The 25,020-nt window shown below is 38.6% G+C and overlaps 1 protein-coding gene across 1 annotated transcript in view; it reads right to left on the bottom strand.

The window, feature by feature from the left end:
- Positions 1–25,020, bottom strand: part of LAMA2 (laminin subunit alpha 2) — a 699,730-nt gene that overhangs the window by 247,458 nt on the left and 427,252 nt on the right. The window contains exons 18-20 of the mRNA XM_002690220.6: positions 11,670–11,756; positions 5,708–5,919; positions 331–437 (exon numbers count right to left, since the gene is read on the bottom strand). Of these exons, the coding sequence (XP_002690266.2) occupies positions 331–437; positions 5,708–5,919; positions 11,670–11,756 (406 nt within the window). The remainder of the gene's footprint in view (positions 1–330; positions 438–5,707; positions 5,920–11,669; positions 11,757–25,020) is intronic.

The following is a 25,020-nucleotide window of genomic DNA, read 5'->3' as shown; positions in this document are numbered from 1 at the left end:
TTTTCTCCTGCCAAAAACATAAAGGCAAAGGAAAGAGTATGTGACTCACCATGACAGGGATTAAATTTGTATGTGGTTTCAGAAACACCTAAATTAAATACTACATAAATTCACTACCAAGGAAATGTGTCAATAGGTTGAGGGTCAAATGCTAGTGTATGGCAAATGTTGTTCTATTTTCTTTTTAATTTCAATGATCACAGTAATTTTACATGTAGAATGAGATATTCTTGAACTTGTCTTTTAATATACTCGGGTATAGGTCATTTCTGAAAGCCAATGACAAGTTTGAAGGAAGAAGTAATTCACCGGTCAGCTCCAACTTCTTACCTTACACTCATCACACCGACGTCCCTGCACGTTAGGTTTGCATTCACACTGTCCCGTCTGAGCGTGGCAAACCTCAGAGAAGGAGCCGTTGGCATTACAGTGACAAGCTGCAAAGAGAGGAGAGATCTGTGGTTGGGAAATGTATTCTAATAGTCTTCAGAGGTTTATTAAATAATGGAACACTGGTCATAAAGTTTTAGAATAGAATGCTTTCTGATTGCTAAGTGTTCTTGTTCTGTTAGGCATTATATCATCTGATCTTTACAACAACTCTGTAAGCTGTAGAGATGAATTATGAAAGCAAAAGCACAGTTCCTGGCACATCATATGTTGTAAAAATATTATTGTCACCATTATTATTCCAGTTGTAAGAATGAAGACACTGAAATTCAAAGTCAGACAAGGCCACACGATTAGTAAGTGAATTAGCAGATTTCAGGTAAAATGTTCTTTCCATCACTCCTCCAGCTGTTTTGCCTCTTCACAGATGCATTTGGGGTAACACAGAAAATACTATAATCTCCATATAAGTAATACTGACTCTAGAGCATACTGACTCTAGAGCTGACATAATTTTGAGAAATTATCAAAATTAATACCATCCATGGAATAATATTAATGCTACCATTAATGAAGCAACATTATCATTTCCAAATGATTATTTACTATATGCCAGTTTTTGTGTTAATTTCAAAATATGAGCTTAAGATGAAACATAAAATAAACGTATAAATCTGAAAAATATTTAAGATTAGAAAAGTATATAAGTCATAAGAAATAAAGTAGACATGTTTCCAAAGAGGAGATCAAAGTGACAAACAGGCCGTGAAAAGATGTTCAACATCCTAGTCATTAGGGAATTGTAAGTCAAAACCACAATGAGCTACCTTACATCTGTTAAAATGGCTGCCATCAAGAAGACAAGAGACAGTAAGTGCTGGTGAGAATGTGGTGAAAAAGGGAGCCCTTATACATCACTGGTGGGAACGTAAATGGGTCTGACCACTATGGAAAAAAATACAGATGTTCCTCAAAAAACTAAAAGTAGAACTACTATACACATTCCAGTGATCTCATTTCAGGATGTATACATAAAGGAAATGTAAACAGTATTTTGAACGGACATATGCCCTTTCATGTTTATTGCAACATTATTCACAATAGCCAAGACATGGAAACAACCCAAATGCTCATCAATAGATAAGTGGATAAAAAGATGTGGTGTATACACAATGGAGGGGTTCCCAGGTGGCTCAGTGGTAAAGAATGCACCAGTTAATTCAGGAGAGACAGGAGACATAGGTATAATCCCTAAGTCAGGAAGATCCCCTGGAGAAGGAAATGGCAATCCACTTTAGTAGTCTAGCCTAGAAAAAATCTCATGGACACAGGAACCTGGTGGGCTATAGTTAAAAAGAGTCATGTGTGCGTGTACACACACACACACACACACAGGAATATTATTCAGCCATGAAAAAGGAGGCTATCCTGCTATTTGGATAAGCCTTGAGCATATTAGTCTAAGTAAGATAAATCAGAAAGAGAAAGGTAAGTATTACGTGATATCACTTATATATGGAATCTGAATAAGTCAAACTCATAAAAAACAATGTGAAATGATGGTTACCATTGGATGGGGGGCTGGAGGAGTAAAATTGATGTTAAGGGTACAAACTTGCAGCAAGTAGTAAGTAAGAGATAGTGATCTAATGCACAGCTATAATGAACATAGACAAAAATATTGTACTATAATTATGTAACAGGGTAAATATTGCTACAATGGCAACCACATTACAATGTATAAATTTATCAAAAAGGTTGTACACCTTAAATTTACAAAAACATATTGAATAAAATGTATATAAGACAAAATTTTTTCAAAAGTGTTAGCAGTATAGCATTATAACTTTTAAAAAGCACATTTGTTTTACAACTTATATACTATCTCCAACAATAGAAAATGTATTTGATTTCAGTAATCTTTTATCATTTTCTGTTATGAAGCTGTCTGACATTATTCTGAAACATATAATAAATCAGTCTATAAATTAAGAGACTTTTTCACAAACAGAATGGCAATTAATGGTTCACTCTGTACTCTGCAAGTGTATTTTTAACAGTACATATAATTGCACTGATACCAGAATAAAAATGTGAGTGGGAGATGACACAGGCATATAGATTATTCATAGATAGTTTTGGTAAATTTTGTACAATATTTCTTATCTCTGAATACTTCAATTTGAGTACAACTTATAAATACATTATAAATAGCTACTCCATCAGCCTATGCTATTTTTCTATTCCTCTGACTGGAGGTGCTACTTAGTTTTACTGCTTTCTTAAAAATTGCTTGATTATTCTTCCAGTAGCTTGGCCTTCAGTGTCTGCTAACCTGATTCTAGTTGGGTGGTCATTAAAAAACTGTCCCCAGCCAGTTATCTTCCTCAGGTGGTAGCCTAAGGATAGTCTATGGCTTCCCTGGTGGTTCAGATGGTACAGAATTGGCCTGAAATGCAGGAGACCTCGGTTCAATCACTGGGCTTGAAAGATCCTCTGGGGGAGGGCACGGCAACGCATTCCAGTATTCATGCCTGGAGAATCCCCATGGACAGAGGAGCCAGGTGGGCTACAGTCCATGGGGTGATAAAGAGTCGGACATGACTGGGTAACTAAGCACAGCATGGTGTATAGCTGGCATGTAAGAAGAGCCTGAAGGATATATTTTCTTTAAATATCCATTTAATTTGACTACTAGAATTATTACAGAAAGAAAAATGAAGTTGCTCAGTTGTGTTCAACTCTACGACTCCATGGACTGTAGTCCCTCAGGCTCCTCTGTCCATGGGGATTCTCTAGGCAAGAATACTAGAGTGGGTTGCCATACCCTCCTCCAGGGGATCTTCTTGACCCAAGGATCAAACTCAGGTCTCCTGAATTGCAGGCAGATTCTTTACTATCTGAGATACCAGAGTAATCCTGAGAATTATTATATATACTTCTAATTTCTTTACATGTTTTATATATATATATATAATATATATCAATTTAAAAAATAAATACCTTATAATTTAAAAGTCACTTTTTTATTAGAGTGGGGAACACAATGATTAAATTTACTATAAAGTCATTTAAAAAATAAAGCAATAAAGCCAGTGCTCTGGGACAACCTAGAGGGATAGGGTGGGGAGGGGGGTTCAGGATGGGGGGACACATGTATACCTATGGCCAATTCATGTTGATGAATAGCAAAAACCACCACATACTGTAAAGTAATTATCCTCCAATTAAAATACTTTAAAAAAATAAAGAAATGAAGAATTTTAGTGCAATTTTAAAATAAAATGTATGACACAAACAATATATGTAAATTTAAAGGGCAAATTGGAAGAGATGTACTTTTTATGAACAGATCCAGGGGCAACTAAAATAATAGTTTATTATGAATTTTATTTTTGTAAACGTTTACTAATTATGCATAGAGGAGCTATTATTTCTATGAAACGTCATAAAATAGATAATAAATAAGTTTCTGATATTTTTATATGCCGCTGCTGCTGGTAAATTGCTTCAGTCGTGTCCAACTCTGTGCGACCCATAGACAGCAGCCCACCAGGCTCCCCCGTTCCCGGGATTCTCCAGGCAAGAACACTGGAGTGGGTTGCCATTTCCTTCTTCAATGCAGGAAAGTGAAAAGTGAAAGTGAAGTCGCTCAATCTAAAGAGCATTAAGAACATAATCATGTCTATACTTCATGGCAAGTGATAAAAAAATTGGTGACAATTCAAAAATGCTTTTATACTATATTCTTCTCTGTGTTCTTAAGACTTCATGCTGCAGATTCTGAATTCACCACAATAAAGAGTGGAACTGTCTCTTCTACTCTGTAGAAGAGGTTATTGGAAGATAGAAAAGGAGGTCATTCAGTGAATAACACAGCTCTAGAATTGGTGAGCCATAAATATTCAAAATTACTGTCAGCATCTCTACAAAGGAGCCAACAGGTAAGAATACCCTAGGCAGCTCACTAGACAGTTTCATGTGTTAGATCCTTTAATTCCCATAGAAAATTAAAATGCTTTATGTAAATGAGGAAACTGAATCTCAGTGAGCTCAAATGTCTTGCCCAGAGTCACATTGGTAGAAAGTATAGATCCTAGATGATATGCTTGAACTGGAGAGTTTCTTGAGTGCCTAATGATTTTATACAGATGCCATAAACCCAGTGTTTAAAGGTGCTTCTGAGCCTGTTGGGAGTTTTGCTGAAAAAACTTGACAATTTACAGGTAATATTAATAGCTGTTGACTATTGCAGAGACTGGTTTGTTTTTGATTCAACAAATTGTCATGTTTAAATGACAAAACGTTGGCCCTCATCTTCCAAACCTGTGAGGAGAAAGACACATTTCTTCTTGAAGTGGGGGACTTAGCAGGTCATTGGTATTTATAGCAAAGATACTAACAGGCACAACATTGCCAGTGATTTCTGTAAAGTTACAGGTCCTGGGACCTAACTCAATGGCTAGAAGAATCCCTTCTTATATAATGAAGTCAGCAGAAGTGAATTGTTAAGCTGGTATCATAATCTGCTCTTCCTGAGGATTATCACAGTAGGTGAAGTCGATTATGGCAGTGTTCAGCTCTGAGCTGGTCTAACAAGGATGCTCCGTCTGTTTGACTCTCCACAATGAGATCTCTCTTGCATGTTACCACTAATATTCTATGCAATACCAAATAATATAGTTGAGAAATTCAAGACAAGGGTAGGAATGTACTGACTAATATGAATAAAGTCCTACAATAGCTATTCTGTGGAAGTAAAATACAGAAATGGCATTCTATGAGTAGTCTTAAGCTGATGGTTAATCATTCAACAATTACAAATGCTGGTGTGTAAGAACACTGGCAGTATATTTCACCTATTGTGAAACACAAGAATGTAAAGTTTACATATGAAAGCATAACAGATTAAAACCTACTGACAGATACTAATGAAATAATATGGCCAGATCAATGTATTTCAAGAAAGTGATTAGAATTGAGATCAACAATAAGGATACATAGGGCCTAATTTTCAAATTCTTCTTTCCTGTCATAGACAAAAATTTACTTAAAAGTCTTTATCCCATGTGTAAACAGAAATATGTGTATCATTTGAAAAACAATGATACTTCAATAATGCAGCAATTTTGAGAGGATTTAATCTATTAGAACAAAGGAAATGTATTAGAATATTCAGACTCTGTGTATAGGCTGGATATCTATCTTACATGTATTACAGGTAATTTCCTACTCCAATCCCCACTCAAGAACTCATCAGCTACTTTGAGGAGCAATGCATCAATTCTGTCAGGGGCATCAATAGTTCACGACTTACGCTGACAGTTCTTTGCATCAACCGCGTCTCCAAAATATCCATCAGCACAGAGCTCACAGTACCGGCCTGTTGTACCTGGCTTACATATCAGACAGGAGCCAGACAAGCTGTCACAGCTGCCAGGAATGGAGAAGTCAAGGTTGTCATTGCACTGGCATGGCTGACACGATCCTCCAGGTACAGAAGGTTGTCCAAAATAGCCTTCCGCACACCTAAGGTGAAAAATTTCATCAGTGAGTATTTGGGAGGAACCTATGAAACCCACTGGGGGCAATGTTTATGTATTTATTTTATTCTGTTTCTCTCCCAGGATGTTTTCCCTTTAAGTGCTCCTTTTTTTCAAATGCAAGATGATTAAAAGAATGTTTTCTCTGTTACTGCAGTGTAGATACAAGATGAAATCCTGCCAGCTTCACTAGTAATTAGATTTCAGCCAGAGGGGGGAAAAAAAAACACCTTGTCACTGGAACTGAAGATGAGACCAAAGCATAATAAGAGATCTGCTGTTGGCACTCCGAAGGGATCCAGGTCCACGTTGGAAAGCCTTTGTAGTACAACACATCATATGTATCTACTCCAATTGGTTGTTTTCTGTACAAATATGTAAGGTTCACATTTTTTTTGTTGTTGTTGCAGCAAGAGCTTGTTATGAGGAAGTAGGCTAACAAGGAAGTACAGTAGTAAGAATTCAGAATGTATTAAGTAGAAAATCAAAAGAGCCTCATTATTTGTGTGGGGCTATATCTCTGCATAGGCTTTTATATATTTGCATATACATACAGAAACAGATTTCCATTGAAGAGTCTTTACCAAGGAGAAGCAGGCATGCTGCATATTACAGTAAAATGCCATAACGTGAGGCTTAATTGTCCCCACATCTCTCATTAGCAAACTCTAGTTCTTTTTTTTTTTAAGGACTAAATACTACTTTACATATTTACTGGAAAAATAAAAATTCATTTATTTAGGAGGCATGGGAGAGATTGTTTTAAATTTTGTATCAGATTTCCCTTTAACCATGTGTTCTGTTTTAAAATGTTACTTAATGTTACAGATGCACAGATACACCTTTATAGGAAGCACTTATTTGTAATCTACTCTGTCTTCTCTTTCAGTTACATTTGCTCATGCTGCATATTAAGCTTTACTTGCCAAAGGAGACATGAAACAGTGCATCTGAACTTTTATGGTCAAGCTACTAGCTCCGTTATCTGTGCCATCCTAGCAAAACAGAAAGTCCTTTACAGCAAGGGTCAGAATTGAAGGGGAATAAAAACAATGTGGGAGAATATATTTCAATAATACTGTGTTTCAATAATACTGTGTTTATGCTCACTTACAGATATAAAAGTCACTGTGTAGAGAAAAATCCTCTCTACTATAGAAACAGGAGTGGTTTAAATCTAGTATATCATATAAGAACACTTTAATAATATGATTGTGGGAGAAAGTTATTAATTTTATAAGTAAGATACATTGATAATTCAAAGTGTTCTAGAAAATTTACAGGTGCCATAAGCCTGTAGAAGATTTATCATAATTTTAATAAGATTACTAGTTTTAACAAAACATTTTATGAATTGTGAAAGTCACGATACAAATATTGCTTGGAAGAATACTGCCACCTCCAAATACAATTGCTTATTAATTCTCTATTGTAAAATATGAACTAATATTTCAGTGCATAAAATCCACCCCCCCCAATCCCTTAAGGAGTGGTATTCAGTAAAGATAACAAGAAAATCCTTTTAAATTTTAACCCAATTCTTCTTGCCTTACTTGATATTCAGAGCTCATGATCACATCTACATATATTCACATCTCATTTTGTTTACCATTAAGAGAGTGACTTTGCTCCACTAGAATAGCAATATACAATGATCATTATCACAGACAACAAAACCCCATTATTTTCAGCTCACTTTTCTGACTTGCTGCCCTCAGGAGAGATGGCATTATATAACAAGATCTAGAAATTTTTTTAAACAGACACCAATTAATCAGTCTGAAATTCTCCCACAACAATAATTTTAAAAACCAACTCAATCCACAAGAAAATAACTACAATTAAATAGAATCACTGGAGGAACATCTGTCTTTTTGTTGTAGGACATGTAAGGAGACTTACTGAATATACATGATACATCATTTCATATGCCACTTCACTGAAAATGAGCATTCAGATTTTATTACGCGCGCGTGTGTGTGTGCATGTTTATACATAGAATAGTATTCTTAAGAGATTTACAGAAATGTTTCAACAGAAATTAAAAAGTAGAGCCAGTGTCATCAGCATTTAGCTCACTTTTTTTTTTCTCTATGATCTTTTTAATTCCTCTTGATGCTCTGACAGTCATCTTTTTTTGACCATCAAAACACTGTCTCCTTCATTTTCTGTATTTTCTCCTCTTGTCCAGACCATAAAAGCCTAGAATCTTAGCAAAGTGCCATGATGAATACCCAATTCCTTCACCCCTGGTTCTCTTCTTTTACTTTTGTTTAAAACATTCCCTAGTCAGAGGAAGGCAGTAATATCTCAAAGTATGAGTGCTCTGACCCCAAGCAAAAGTTTCTGAAAACTGTAACCAGTGCCTTACATGTGACAGACTATCTGTTCACATTTTGTCATATTTTGCTTTGCCATCCTCTTGGTCACGAGTTTTCTCCATTCCCTCAATTCAAGCAGCAAGGCCACCTGGGCTACGTGACTGAGTAAAGGGTTCTGACGGGAAGGAAAGCAGAAAGATCAGAATCTTCTGGACTTGGGTTTTAAAAATCACCATTTCTATGAATGTGGCAACTCTTTCTGCAATGCATGCCCAAACAGGAAAGGGATGGAGTTAGAAAGGCAAATGGAGGAGAAAGGATGAGAGCGGAAATGTTGGTGGGCCCCGGTGTACAAAGTAAACAGCAGTATGTGTCCTGTGTTCCCACAAATGATAGGAAAGTAGTGGAGAGAGTTACTGGACCTGAGGGGAGAGGTAATCAGGTGGACAGTAAACAGAAAGAGGTCAGCAGAAATGCGCTTAGATGAATTACTCAGGACAGACTGACCCCACTATATGCCCATTGCCCAAAATCCAGTCTATCTCTCTCTCTTTCTCTCTCTCTCTCTCTCACACACACACACACACACACACACACACACACTCGCAAGCATTCAAGCCTCTTGGTACTAAGTAAGCTTGTTAGACTTTGGTTCTAACCAAAGCTAGAGGTGGAAAGTAGGAGAGAAGAGAAAAAAACATTAAAACAAATTTTTAAAATTTGAACATAAGTGACATATAACATTGGGTTTAAGTTTAAAGGATACTTGACTAAGATTATATGTCCAAGCTCTCACAGTTCTTACATATAAAGAATTTGATCTCAAAGTAGAAATTAAACTGAGATAAAAATATAAAGTTATAATTCCCATCTATCTGAGCTATAGTCTGAGATACATTCTAGCTATATAATAAAACTAGGGGATTTATGGTCACCCAAGATTAGAAAATGCTGAGTTAAACTAACTGAAGAGATGTTTTTCACTCCAGGACTGGTCAGAACTTTTGACAAGCTAATAGATGCTTCCCAGACTTCCATGATCATAGAACTCTATTCCAAGAACATCTATAGCTTTTGAAACACAGCTTCAGTTTTTCAAGCTGATTTTGTGTAAATGATGTGCATAACTGATTACTCTAATCACTCCCAGAATAGTTTTGATTACAAAATTTTCAGTGCAACCCACATCTCTTTCCTTCCCTGACCCTTATTCTCTCTCACATCTACTTCAGCTGGCACATCTGCCAAAATGTTTCTAATTGTTTGGATCCCCCAGATGGCTCAGAGCTCAAGAATCCACCTGTCAATACAGGAGAATCAGGAGACACAGGTTTGATCCCTAAGTCCCCTGGGTCAGGAAGATCCCCTGGAGTAGGAATTGGCAACCCACTCTAGTATCCTTGCCGGAAAAATTCCACGGACAGAGGAGCCTGGTGCACTACAGTCCATGGGTCAGAAAGAGTCGGATACGACTGAGCACGCAATGCACACAAATATACTTTTTGGCTCATACAGAGGAATGATAGACTAAACATTCCTGGAAGGCCCTGATCCAAATTTTGGCTACAAAAATATAATATCACATATTTCATATAATAATAGTTTAAGATTATATTTGAAAAACTTGAGTTAGAGGCAAGATATGTCATATGATAAGCTGCCTATGCATGTTTCTACCTTCTTTTGAATCAAATTAATAGACTTTAGAAAGGAAATCATCCTTTCTTTCAAGCATCTCTTTCCTAGGTGAATTTTATTATTCAGACTAGAATGTTCTCCAGAATACAATCAACTATTCTCACTCACATTAAAAATGTGAGCTGCTTGAGGGCAAGGATGGTAGGGTACATCTGCTTATAACCTGTGTTTAGTTTAGCCCTGTGCTCAGCACATAATAGCTGATAAACAAATGTTTATTAAATAAAATGTAGGCGTTTAAATTGTAGGTGGCTCAGAAACCACTGTCTAACATGTAGAAAATACATATTATGGAGCAGAGCGGTACAAATACATCAGAGACTAAGCTCACCTAGATTGGTGGATTAAATGGCCTTGTATGACAGCACAGCTGTCATTTTCCAGTTGCTAAAAAAAAAAAAAAAGTTGCCTGTAGTGAGCCAGAGTGGTTAGGCATTTGATGTAAATCTGTCCAGGCAATGGTATGCTCTGCTATTACAGTAAGTAATATGCATGTGCTGCTGCTGGTAAGTCGCTTTAGTCGTGTCCGACTCTGTGCGACCCCATAGACGGCAGCCCACCAGGCTTCCCCGTCCCTGGGATTCTCCAGGCAAGAACACTGGAGTGGGCTGCCATGCATGTGCCCTCCTTTAAATAAAAAAAATAAGCACAATCAAAGACTTTCAGTTTCTCGATTAAAATTGAATCCTCTTTATTTCAGCTCTGTTCCTCCATTACAAATTTACAAATGCTGCCGTAGTCACAAACAGTACTTGTTGCTGCTCAGAGCTGTCATTGGCACTTTGTCCACAGACTGCTAGCTGCTGGCTGAATTCTCTCTGGGTGATTGGCCCTTGCTTCATTAACTTTATGCAGTCTGGTTGAAACAGACCTGATGGCTGCCAAGAGGACAGGAAAGGACAGGCAGAAACAGCCTTCTGCGGTGTTCACCTTGGTGATGCTGGGTGAAAGCAGGTCATTTCCTCTACCCCTCCCTCTAGTTCCTCCCCTGCCTAATCTCTAGCAATGGCAGCAAAAGGGACTGTTTTCAATGCTACAACCAGAGAGTTGTGTTGGTCAACAATATCATGGGAGAAATTTGTTCCATTTTCAGTAAACCTGAAATACGGAAGAAACTTTTCCTTGGAAAGATTTTAGGAGAAAAAATAATCACTCAAGTTACAGAAAATAATATCCTGGATCCAATGCAAAACAATCTAGTAAAATCAACAGGAATTAAAATATTGACTTAGAAACAATTAGATGGGCATATAAATCATGATAATAATTACATTTGGTTTCAATTTTCAAATATATTTAAGGTGAATTATGGATCACTTGCTGAACTATGAACTACACACTTAAGCTACATTTTAAGGACAAAAAGCTAATTATGAAAAATAAATGTTGCCAATGTAGACAGCAAGATAAATCTTAAAGTGCATGACTTTCCACTTGAGCAATACTTTCTAGAAAGATTGCAGGTTAATGCTTAACCTTTAAGATTAAAACATTAATCAAACATTCTCTGAATGAATGGAGATTTATGGAGCAATTTCTAGAGAATAAATAAACTATAAGAATATAATGCATTTGTTTGACAAGTGTGGTAAGAAACTTTATTTCAACTCACCAAGTGTGGTGGCTTTTCTGGGGCAGTGCAAAAGATGATGATGCCTGTGGTTTTATAACTCCCAAGGTGGAAATCACAGTGAAAGACAGTTGAGTACATGCTTACCTCTCACAGCGTTGTCCTGAGTACCCAACAGGGCATTCATCACAGATCAAGCCAAGACTTCGGTCCATATGGCATGTCGGGCTAAAGCTATGTTGATGCCATTGGAGAACAACAGGGACAAGGAAGAAACACATACACAAAGTCATTAGTAGAATGTTTTCATTTCTCTTCTTTCAATATTGCTGTGACAAAAGGGTACGGGGTAGTCATTCTCATCTCACAGATGGAGATTAGGGTCTGGGAAGTCAAGGGTGAAATGATACGCCTATTTCTTCAGATGTGAATACAGTCCAGTGGAAAAGTGTCCCTGTAACATGTTAGTAATTGATATTTGAGTGTTCTGTGTCCCCAAACATCAGGAACAAATGGGCTCCTACAGCTGCTCTTGAGGGATTCCTCAGGCCTGCCAGCGTGAGGCACACCGCCCATGACAAAGGTCATGAGGAAGGAGGCTCGACATACACAAAGGCGGGATCGAGCCTCAGGAGTCTCCCTGGAAATCCTCGAGCATCTGCCCCCATAACCAGAGCCTGCCTACTTTACTACTTTGTGCTCTTACCTACACCTCTGACTTTACGGGGGGCTGTCCCCCACCACCTCTTTCAGAGAAGGAGTTAACTTAGAGCTCCAGTTAATAATAATTCCTGGGCGTGACAGGAGTGTTTTAACCTACAAACTCCTCTGAAGTTTCTCTAGCCTGCCTGACAGGCTTGTCCGGCCACATGTGATTGCTCACAGCCTCCCAACTGTGAGAGGCACGAGATGCTTTAAACCTTCTAAAAACAGGTTTTTTAGAGAAGTTAGAAAACTATTAGTATAAGTATAATGGGCTGATTAGAAATTGTATTGGTGAAGGGTTTTTCATTTGTTGAGCCAATGTTTGTTGCTAAGTCTCCACATCCCCTGCCCTTACACACATTAATGAATATATAGAAGAAATAAGTATTAACCTTTGATACTAATCACGTTAGACCTTAGGCTAAGTAAATTCTTTCCTTAATTAAAACCCACTACACCTTCACCCTATAGGAATGTAACTTTATCTGGTACCTTCAGAAGGTGGAATCTTTTTTAAGAATAATCACCCCTGGAGAAATAAGTGTCCTGGTTGACTGACCGCTGTCACAAGGAGAGGGTCATAAATTGTCAGCAGGCCCCCTGGCCAGAAGATGATGTAACACCCCTAAGACCTCTGTATACATTTGTATGAAGCACCTGACTTTGATAAAAGTCAGGAATGCTGACCCCACGTGGCTTTTGCATAACATCTCAGTGTATAAAAGTAGACCATGGAAAACAAAGAATTGGGATCAGTTTCTCGAAATACTGGTCTGCCCATGTCACACTCTCTCTTAAACTCTGGCTGAGTCTCCATCTGGAGCACGGAACCCACCAAGCTTACTAATTTTGCCTGGGCTTCTAAGATCCAACCGGGGAGGCCTCAGTGTCTCCTCTCCTTTGGGAGAACAGAAGGACACCTGCGGCCTATGTAAGTGGTGCAAACTTCTTGTCTTGAAGTTTTACTGGTCTCCTGTGTAAACCAAGCTACTCAGCCTCTTTTCTCCACTGAATTTTCCTACTGAGCTATCTTCATTCTATTACTCTTTACATCTCTAATTAATATCTAATTGAAGCTATTGTATCCTGATCCTCGCCGACGCCGTCCCCGCTTCGAACTCCCTGGATCAGCTGGTGCTGGACCTCGGCAAGGCCTGGCAGAACATAGTCTTACATGTTTTCTCTCCAGCCAAATCCTGATGAATTTGAAGCAACCCAAAGGAACCTGTTATAGATTTTGGAAAACTCGGAATGTGGTCATGGAAGCAGTGATAGTGGTGGTGGTGGTGATGGGGTTCCTCTGCCCAGTACTGCTGTCATGGGTGGCTGGGTGCGTGCGTGCATGTGTGTTCAGGCCACTGCCCATGTGTACTCATGGGTCAGCTGTTTACACAGATGGAACTCTTGGAAAAGCTTTCAGATAAGATCAAGCATATTCTGCCTAAATTTCTAACAAATTCAAACAAACTAGAACCATGTTGCCATTTCATATTTCTGCTATGTTCCAAAGTTTGCCTCTCTGCATGTATTTCTATTTGGGGTCTGAAATAACAGAGTTGAATACCAAGTCAGGAATCAGCAGTGTGATTATGTGCTAGCTTTAGCCTTCACCAACATGCTCAACTCTGGCCATATTTCTTTGTCTTGTGATACCTTTCATGCATAGACCCTTACCCCGAGAGTGACACAATGGCTCTCTGAAGAGCCATCAACTGTTTTGAATTCTGTGAGTTCTGCTACTTAACCATTTTAAAAGGATATGCCCCCAATTAATCTTTCTCCCATCATGCTTTCCCTAAGTAGATTTATTTTCTGTTATATATGACAGGACAATTCAGTATAATCTTGCTTGATGGTTAAATGAATTAAAGAAAGAACAACAAATTTAACTGCAAGTCTTGAATTCATTTTACTCTTGACAGTTTCATGACTTTGAAATACTTTCTTAACTTTTGTGCAGGTCAGATCACGGGTACTATTTTTTAATATTATCCCTGTGGCTTAACTCATGGTAGTCCTGTAAAGATTTAATAATTTCTTTATTTTTAATTGAACTATACTTGATTTAAAATATTGTTTTAATTTTGGGTATACAGCAAAATGACTCAGTTCTATGTATATATCTTTCAGATTATTCTCTATTATAGGTTATAAGAAGATATTGAAGAGTTCCCTGTGTTATACAGTAAGTCCTTGTTGCCTATCTATTTTATGTATAGTAGTTTGTGTCCGTTAATCCCATATTACTAACTTATCCCTCCCCTACTCACTTTCCCTTTCGGTAACCATAAATTTGTTTTTTACATCTGTGAGTCTATTTTTATTCTATATATACATTCACTTGTATTATTTTTTTGGATTCCACATGTAAGTGATATAATACTTGTCTTTCTTTCTCTGACTTACTTCATTTAGTATGATATTCTCTAGGTCTATCTATGGTGCTGAAAATGGCAGTATTTCATTCTTTTTGTAGCTGAGAAATATATATATATATATATATATATATATATATACACACATATACACACACATGCACCGTGTGTGTGAGTATGCATGCTCAATTGTGTTCGACTCTTTGTAACCGTAAGGACTGCAGTCTGTCAGGCTTCTCTGTTTATGGAATTTTCTGGGCAAGAATACTGGAAAAGGTTGCTATTTCCTACTCCAGGGGATCTTCCCAACCCAGAGATTGAACCCATGTCTCCTGCATTGTCAGGCGGATTCTTTACCACTGAGCCACCTGGGAAGCCCATCTTCTTAAACCAATTGTCTGTTGATGTGCACTTGGGTCATTTCTATGTCTTGGCTGTTGCAAATAGTGCTGCTATAACATTAGGGTACGTGTATCTTTTCAGATTAAGAGTTTTTGTTTTTTTCTGGATATATGTCCAAGAGTAGAATTGCTGGACCACATGGTAGCTCTATTTTCAGTTTTTTAAGGAACCTCCATGCTATTTTCTGTAGTGGATGCACCAATTTAGATTCCCACCAGCAGTGTAAGAAGATTCCCCCTTTTCTCTAAACCTTCTCCAGCATTTATTATTTGTAGACTTTTTGATGATAGTCATTCCGACCAGTGTGAAGCAATAATTCACTGTGGTTTTACTTTTCATTTCTCTAATAATTAGCAATGAACATCTTTTCAGGTGCCTACTGGTCACCTGTATGTCTTCTTCAGAGAAATGTCTATTTAGACCTGCCCATTTTTTGATTGGGTTATTTTTAAAGATTTAATAATTCTTACTTGTTGATAGTAGCAAGCTATTAGAACCAAGTAGTTTTATCATTAAAACAAAACAAAATCCCACAGAAGTATCATCACAGATGCAGAAAATAAACTTCTGATTACCACGGTGTAAGGGAGGGGGGATAAATTGGAACATTAGGGTTACATATACATACTGCTGTATATAAATTCTACAACATGGATCTATGTGTGCTCAGCTGTGTCCGACTCTTTGTGGGTCCATGAACTATAGCCTGCCAGGCTCCTCTGTCCGTGGAATTTTCCAGGCAAGACTACTGGAATGGATTGCCATGCCCTCCTCCAGAGGATCTTCCCGAACCAGGGATAGAACCCATATTTCTTGCATCCCTTGCATCAGCAGGTGGATTCTTTACCACTAGAGCCACCTGGGAACAAGAACCTACTGTATAGCACAGGGAATTCTATTCAGTACTCTGTAAAGGCCTACATGGGAAATAAATCTTTAAAAAAAGAGTGGATATATTAATATGCATAACTGATTCACTTTGCTGTACACCCAAAACCAACACAACAGTATAAATCAACCACAGCCCAATAAAAATTAATATTTTTTTTTTCAATTCAGTGAAGCATTTTACATGAATCTGTTGAGGTAAATGGGGAAAATTCTGGTCCGATACATATTGAGTATACATATCTTACTCAAATTAAAGATGTCACATTAAGGTGGCTACTACAAGCAGAAGAACAAGCCATCCTCAGCCTGCGATCTATGAGAGGAGACCCATCTTTCAGAGTGTAGCCTGTGGGAGCACACCAAGGGGAGCACACCAAGGGTGGTTTTCTTGGCAAGAGTATGACTGCATTGAAGAGAAGAGGCACATGTAAAAATGGAAAGAAACATTTTTTTTTAATTTCTCACTCCATGATTTACTATTGTTTTCAGACATAAAAGGAAGACTGGATTTTGACAAACCTCTAGAATGCATGTATGCCTTCTTTTAAAATTGGCATTATTTAATCGCCTTATCATCTACAGAGAAAGTAATTCTTAACTAAAAAAAACCCCTAGGGTCCCCACCCATGTGGGACTATGATGACTGAAAGGAAACCACGCTCTCCTGTCCAAAGATGGTGAAGGAATAGGACAGGGAGACCACTTTCTCCCCCACAAATTCATCAAAAGATCATTTGAATGCCGAGCAACTTCCACAAAACAACTCCTGAATGCTGGCGGAGGACACCAGGCAACCAGAAAGGAAGCCCATTCTGTTTGAAAGGATGTAGGACAAAATATAAAGACAAAAAGAGAGACAAAAGAGTTATAGACTGAGACCCGTCCTCAGGAGGGAGTCATGAAAGGAAGATAAGTTTCCAAACAGTAGGAAACCCTCTCACAGGAGGGTCTGAGGGGGTTTTTGGAATCTCAGAGAGCAACATAACCAAGAGAAAACAAACAAACAAAAAAACACACACAGAATATGCTCCTAACCACAACTGCCAGCAAAGTAGCTCAGAAGCTCGTATCCGCCACCAGCAAGCGGGGGCTGGACGAGGAGGGGTGGGCTGTGTAATCGATGCTTAGGGTAAGGACTGGGTCTGAATGCCCTGAGGACAATCTGAGGGAGCTAATGTGAGACAGCAACTCAAACTGTGAGATCACCAGAGAGAGAAAAAAAGAGATCTTTCCCGAAAAAGGCTCTAAGGTGCAGCCTGGCCTGCTCACAGAACAAAGGAGTGCGTGAATACCAAAAGAGAGCTAGCCAGCACTGTACAGGCCTCTCCCAGAGGCAGAGAGGTAGGTGTGTGACAGCCAGAGCCAGAAGGCAAGGGGCAATCTTGGCTCCAGAGACCGGCATCCTCCACCAAACTGTGAGCAGGCTCCCAGTTGCTAACCACATCTTCCTGGGATCCTGGACAGTTGCCATTTCCCAGGAAGGTCACAGCCTGAGATCAACTCCTCAGAGGAGACACACAGCACACCTGAGACGGTGCCTTCATGGCACTCCTGGGAAACTGAGCAACTGGGGCCAGGGAGGTGATTAAGATGCACAGCCCACTTGGGACAGTGCACTCGCCAAGCGCCTGGTCACCTGAGCTGCTCAGACCTGGGAAGGGCATAAAACACACACTCAGCTGAGTCTATGCCCTTGTGGAGGACCTGAGAACCTGAGCATCTTAGACCTGGGTAATGTATGAAATGCAGGGTTCACTTTGGACAGTGCCCCTGCAGAACATTCTGGAGCCTGAGCAGTGTAGACCCAGGAAGAACACACCACCTTGAGCTGGGGCAAACCCAGTGTGGTCTATATACTGTGAGCACTCCCTACACACACCAGAGATATTTATTTGCAGGGTCCATCCCTCACCACAACACAACTGAACAAGTGAGCCTAAATAAATGACCACATTTGCCCCCTGTGTCAGGGTGGAAATTAGACACTGAAGAGACTTGCAAACAGAGGAAGCCAAAATAAACGAAGAGGGAACTGCTCTGGAAGTTACAGGTGCAACAGATTAACACCCTGTAGTTAACATTGACTAAGCATTGGAGGGGGCCTATAGACCTTGAGAACAAGTGAAAGCTGGAACAAGGAACTATCTGAAACTGAATTGACCCCACACTGCCCACAAAAGCTCCAGAGAAATTCCTAGATATATTTTTACTATTATCACTTTAAAATTTTTCTTATAATTTAAGTTCATTATCATTCCTTTAATTTTTATTTTTATAACCTATTACCTTGCAAAAAAAGACCCTATTTTAAAGCAAATTTCATATATATATTTTTCATAATTTTTGTGATTGATTTTGTTTTATATTTTTAATATTGTTTTTTTTTTTTTTTTTGAGAGTCTAACTTCTATTCTAGATTTTTAATCTTTGTTTTTGGTATTTGTTATCAATTTTGTACCTTTAAGAATCTAATCTTCAGTATCCATTTTCACTTAGGGGTGTGATTACTGGCTTGATTGCTCTCTCCCCTTTTGACTCTCCCTTTTCTCTCCCAGGTCACCTCTATCTCCTCCCTCCCTCTTCTCTTCTCTACTTAACTCTGTGAATCTATCTCTCTGGGTGTTCTGGGCTGTGGGGAACACTTAGGAAACTGATTACTGGCTAGATTAGTCTCTCCTGTTTTGACTCACCCTCTGTTCCTCCTGGTCACCTCCATCTCCGTCCTCCCTCTTCTCTTTCTATGTAACTCTGTGAATCTCTCTGGGTGTTCCAGACTGTGGAAAGCCCTTAGGAAATCGATTACTGGCTAGATGGCTCTCTCCCCTTTTAACTTCCCCTCTTCTCCTGGTCACTTCTGTCTCCCTCCTCACTCTTCTCTTCTCCATGTAATTCTGTGAACATCTCTGGGTGTCCCTCGCTGTGGAGAATTGTTTCACCATTAACCTAGATGTTTTATGATTTGTGCTGTATGGATGGAGAAGTCTTGAGGCTACTGTAAGAATAAGACCGAAAGCCAGAGGCAGGAGGCTTAACTCCAGAACTTGAGAACATCAGAGAACTCCCAGTTCCAGGTAACATTAATAAGACATGAGCTCAACCAAAGGCCTCCATACCTACACTGAAACCAAGCTCCATCCAAGAACCAACAAAATCCAGAGCAAGACCACCATGCTAATTCTCCAGCAAAGCAGGAACACAGCCCTGAGCATTAAAAGACAGGCTTTCCAAAGCCATGCCAAACCCATAGATACCCCAAAACTCACTACTGGACACTTCACTGCACTTCTTAAAGAAGAGATCTAGCTCCACCCACCAGAATACAAACGCAAGCTCCCCTAACCAAGAAACCTTGACAACCACTAGTCCAACCCCACCCACAGGGAGCAAGCCCCACAATAAAGAGGAACCAAGAACTTTCAGAGGACCGAAGAATTGATGCTTTTGAACTGTGGTGTTGGAGAAGACTCTTGAGAGTCCCTTGGACTGCAAGGAGATCCAACCAGTCCATTCTGAAGGAGATCAGCCCTGGGATTTCTTTGGAAGGAATGATGCTGAAGCTGAAACTCCAGTACTTTGGTCACCTCATGCAAAGAGTTGACTCATTGGAAAAGACTCTGATGCTAGGAGGGATTGGGGGCGGGAGGAGAAGGGGACGACAGAGGATGAGATGGCTGGATGGCATCATTGACTCAATGGACGTGAGTCTGAGTGAACTCTGGGAGTTGGTGATGGACAGGGAGGCTTGGCATGCTGCAATTCATGGGGGTCGCAAAGAGTTGGACACGACTGAGCGACTGAACTGAAATGAACTGAACTGAAGAACTTTCAGCCTACAGAGAGGGCACTCCAAACACAGCAATCTAAACAAAAGGAAAAGGCAGAGAAATATTTAGCAGGTGAAGGAACATGATAAATGCCCAGTAAACCAAACAAAAGAGGAGGAGACAGGGAGTCTTGCTGAAAAAGAATTCAAAATAATGATAGTACAGATGATCCAAAATCTTGAAAACAAAATGGAGTTACAGATAAATAGACTAGAGACAGGGATTGAGAAGATGCAAGAAATGTTTAACAAGGACCTTGAAGAAATAAAGGAGGGTCAATCAATAATGAATAATGTAATAACTGATATCAAAAGCACCCTGGAGGGAATAAACAGTAGAATAACTGAGGCAGAAGAGAGGATAAGTGAGGTGGAAGATAGAATGTTAGAAACAAAGGAAGCAGAGGGGGAAAAAGAAAAAAGAATTAAAAGAAATGAAAACAACCTCAGAGACCTCTGGGACAATGTTAAATACCCCAACGTTCAAATAATAGGAGTCCCAGAAGAAGAAGACAAAAAGAAAGGGGAGGAGAAAATACTTGAGGAGATAATAATTGAATACTTTCCTAAAATGAGGAAGGAAATAGCCACCCAAGTCCAAGAAACCCAGAGAGTCCCAAACAGGGTAAAGCCAAGTCAAAACACCCCAAGACACATATTAATCAAACTAACAAATATCAAACACAAAGAGCAAATATGAAAAGCACCAGGGGAAAAGCAACAAATTATACACAAGGGGATTCCCCATAAGGATAACAGTGATCTTTCAATAGAAACTCTTCAGGCCAGAAGGGAATGGCAAGACATACTTAAAGTGGTAAAAGAGAAAAACCTACAACCCAGATTACTGTACTTAAGGATCTCATTCAGATATGAAGGAGAAATCAAAAGCTTTATAGACAAGCAAAAGTTGAGAGAATTCAGCACCACCAAACCAGCTCTTCAACACAGATCTTCTCTAGACAGGAAACACAGAAAAAGTTTATAAACTCGAAACTAAAACAACAAAGCATATGGCAATGTGTTCATACTTACCAATAATTACCTTAAATGTAAATGGGTTTAATGCCCCAACCAAAAGACAAAGACTGGCTGAATGTATACAAAAACAAGACCCCTATATATGCTGTCTACAGGAGACCCACCTCAAACCTAGGGACACATACAGAGTGAAAGTGAAGGGCTGGAAAAAGATATTTCATGCACATGGAGACCAAAAGACAGCAGGGGTAGCAATACTCATATCAGATAAAATAGACTTTGAAATAAAGACCATGAAAAGAGACAAAGAAGGACATACCTATGAAAAGATCAATGAAACAGAAAATTAGCAAGGGTACACAAGCTTTAAATGAAACAATGGACCAGTTAGACCTAATTGATAGCTATAGGACATTTCATCCCAAAACAACAATTTTACCTTTTTCTCAAGTACACACGGAACATTCTCCAGGATAGATCACATCCTGGACCATAAATCTAGCCTTGGTAAATTAAAAAAGGTTGAAATCATTTCAAGTATTTTTTTGATCACAATGCAGTAAGATTAGATGTCAACTACAGGAAAAAAAAAAACTATTAAAAATACAAACAGATGGAGGCTAAGCAACATGCTTCTGAATAACCAACAAATCATGGAAGAAATCAAAAAGTAAATAAAAATATACATAGAAATAAATGAAAATGAAAACACGACAACCAAAAACCTATGGGATTCAGTAAAAGCAGTTCTAAGAGGAAGGTTCATAGCAATACAAGCTTACCTCAAGAAAACAAGAGAAAAATAAAATGAATGACCTAACTTTACACCTAAAGCAACTAGAAAAAGAAGAAATAAAGAAACCCAGGGTTAGTACAAGGAAAGAAATAATGAAAATTAGAGCAGAAATAAATGAAAAGGAAACAAAGGAGACTATAGCAAGAATCAAGAAAACTAAAAGCTGGTTCTTTGAGAAGATAAATAAAACAGACAAACCATTAGACAGAGTCATCACAAAATAAAGGGAGAAGAATCAAATCAACAAAATTAGAAATGAAAATGGAGAAATCACAAAAGAACACAGAAATACAAAGGATCATAAGAGACTACTATCAGCAACTATATGCCAATAAAATGGACAACTTGGAAGAAATGGACAAATTCTTAGAAAAGTATAGTCTTCCAAAATGGAACCAGGAAGAATTTAAAATTTTAAAAGACCCATCGCAAGCATGGAAATAGAAACTGGAAACAAAAATCTTCGAACAAACAAAGTCGAGGACCAGATGGCTTCACAGGTGAATTCTACTAAAAATTTAGAGAAGAGCTAAAACCAATCCTGGAGAAGGCAATGGCAACCTACTCCAGTACTCTTGCCTGGAAAATTCCATGGACAGAGGAGCCTGGTAGGCTGCAGTCCATGAGGTCGCTAGGAGTCGGACACGATTGAGCGACTTCACTTTCGCTTTTCACTTTCATGCATTGGAGAAGGAAATGGCAACCCACTCCAGTATTCTTGCCTGGAGGATCCCAGGTATGGGGGAGCCTGGTGGGCTGCCATCTATGGGGTCGCACAGAGTTGGACATGACTGAAGCAACTTAGCAGCAGCAGCAGCAGCAACACCAATCCTACTCAAACTCTTTCAGAAAACTGCAGAGGAAGGTAAACTCCCAAACTCATTCTATGAGGCCGCCATCACCCTAATACCAAAACCTGACAAAGATGCCACAAAAAAAGGAAACTACAGGCCAATATCACTAATGAACAGAGATGCAAAAATCCTCAACAAAATTCTAGCAAACAGAATCCAACAACATATTAAAAAGATCATACATCATGACCAAGTGGGCTTTATCCCAGGGATACAAAGATTCTTCAATATTTGCAAATTAATCAGTGTGATACACCACATTAACAAATTGAAAGATAAAACCCATATGATTATCTCAATAGATGCCTTTGACAAAATTATGATAAAAACTTTCCATAAAGCAGGTATAGAAGGAATATACCTCAACATATTAAAAGCCATATATGATAAACCCACAGCAAACATTATTCTCAATGGCAAAAAATTGAAAGCATTTCCCCTAAAGTCAGGAACAAGACAAGGATGCCCACTCTCACTACTACTATTCACATAGTTTTGGAAGTTTTAGCCACAGCAATCAGAGAAAATAAAGAAATAAAAGAAATCCAAGTTGGAAAAGAAGTAAAACTCTCACTGTTTGCAGATGACATGATCCTCTACATAGAAAACCCTAAAGACAACACCAGAAAATTACTAAAGCTCATCAATGAATATAGTAAAGTTTCAGGATATAAAATTAATACACAGAAATCCCATGCATTTCCATACACTAAGAATGAGAAAACAGAAAGAGAAAGGAAGGAAATAATCCCATTCACCATTGCAACGAAAAGAATAAAATACTTAGGAATAAATCTACCTAAAGAAACAAAAGACCTATATATAGAAAACTATAAAACACTGATGAAAGAAATCAAAGATGACACAAATTGATGGAGAAATATACCATGTTCATAGATTGGAAGAATCAATATAGTGAAAATGAGTATACTACCGAAAGCAATTTATAGATTCAATGCAATCCCTATCAAGCTACCAATGGTATTTTTCAAAGAACTAGAACAGATAATTTCACAATTTTTATGGAAATACAAAAAAACCTCGAACAGCCAAGCAATCTTGAGAAAGAAAAATGGAACTAGAGGAATCAACCTGCTTGACCTCAGAGTATACTGCAAAGCTACAGTCATCAAGACAGTATGGTACTGGCACAAAGACAGAAATACAGGTCAATGGATCAAAATAGAAAGCCCAGAGATAAATCCATGCACCTATGGACACCTTATCTTTGATAAAGGAGGCAAAAATATACAATGGAGAAAAGACAATCTCTTTAACAAGTGACGCTGGGAAAATGGTCAACCACCTGTAAAAGAATGAAACTAGAACACTAACACCATACACAAAAAATAAACTCAAAATGGATTAAAAGTCTAAATATAAGACCAGAAACTATAATACACCTAGAGGAAAACATTGGCAGTACACTCTCTGACATGAATCACAGCATGATCCTCTATGACCCACCTCCCAGAGTAATGGAAATAGAAGCTAAAATAAACAAATGGGCTTAAGTAAAAGAATTAATCTCAAAAATATACAAGCAGCTCCTGCAGCTCAATACCAGAAAAATAAACGACTGAATCAAAAAAATGGGCCAAAGAACTAAATAGACATTTCTCCAAAGAAGACATACAGATGGCTAACAAACACACGAAAAGATGTTCAGAATCACTCATTATCAGAGAAACACAAATCGAAACCACAGTGAGGTACCATCTCACATGAGTCGGAATGGCTGCTATCAAAAAGTCTAGAAACAATAAATGCTGGAGAGCGTGTGGAGAAAAGGGAACCCTTTTACACTGTTGGTGGGAATGCAAACTAGTATAGCCAGTATGGTGAACAGTGTAGAGATTCCTTTAAAAACTGGAAACAGAACTGCCATACAACCCAGCAATCACACTGCTGGGCATACACACTGAGGGAACCAGAAATGAAAGAGACATGTGTATCCCAATGTTCATTGCAGCACTGTTTACAATAGCTAGGACATGGAAACAACCTAGCTGTCCATTGACAGATGAATGGGTAAGAAAATTGTGGTACATACACACAATGAAATATTACTCAGCTATTAAAAAGAAAGCATTTGAATCAGTTCTAACAAGGTAGATGAAACTGGAGCCTATTATACACAGTGAAGTAAGGCAGAAAGAAAAACACCAATACAGTATATTAAGGCATATATATATGGAATTCCAGTTGAGCTATTTCAAATCCTGAAAGATGATGCTGTGAAAGTGCTCCACTCAATATGCCAGCAAATTTGGAAAACTCAGCAGTGGCCACAGGACTGGAAAAGGTCAGTTCTCATTCCAATCCCAAAGAAAGGCAATGCCAAAGAATGCTCAAACTACCTCACAATTGTACTCATCTCACACCCTAGTAAAGTAATGCTCAAAATTCTCCAAGCCAGGCTTCAGCAATACGTGAACTGTGAACTTCCAGATATTCAAGCTTGTTTTAGAAAAGGCAGAGGAACCAGAGGCCAAATTGCCAACATCCGCTGGATCATGGAAAAAGCAAGAGAGTTCCAGAAAAACATCTATTTCTGCTTTATTGACTATGCCAAAGCCTTTGACTGTGTGGATCACAATAATCTGTGGAAAATTCTGAAAGAGATGGGAATACCAGACCACCTGACCTGCCTCCTGAGAAACTTGTATGC

Source organism: Bos taurus, chromosome 9 (genome assembly GCF_002263795.3).
Source record: "Bos taurus isolate L1 Dominette 01449 registration number 42190680 breed Hereford chromosome 9, ARS-UCD2.0, whole genome shotgun sequence".
NCBI classification, from domain to species: domain Eukaryota; kingdom Metazoa; phylum Chordata; class Mammalia; order Artiodactyla; family Bovidae; genus Bos; species Bos taurus.
Note: the sequence above shows the minus strand (reverse complement) of the source record. Positions and strands in the feature narration are given on the sequence as shown.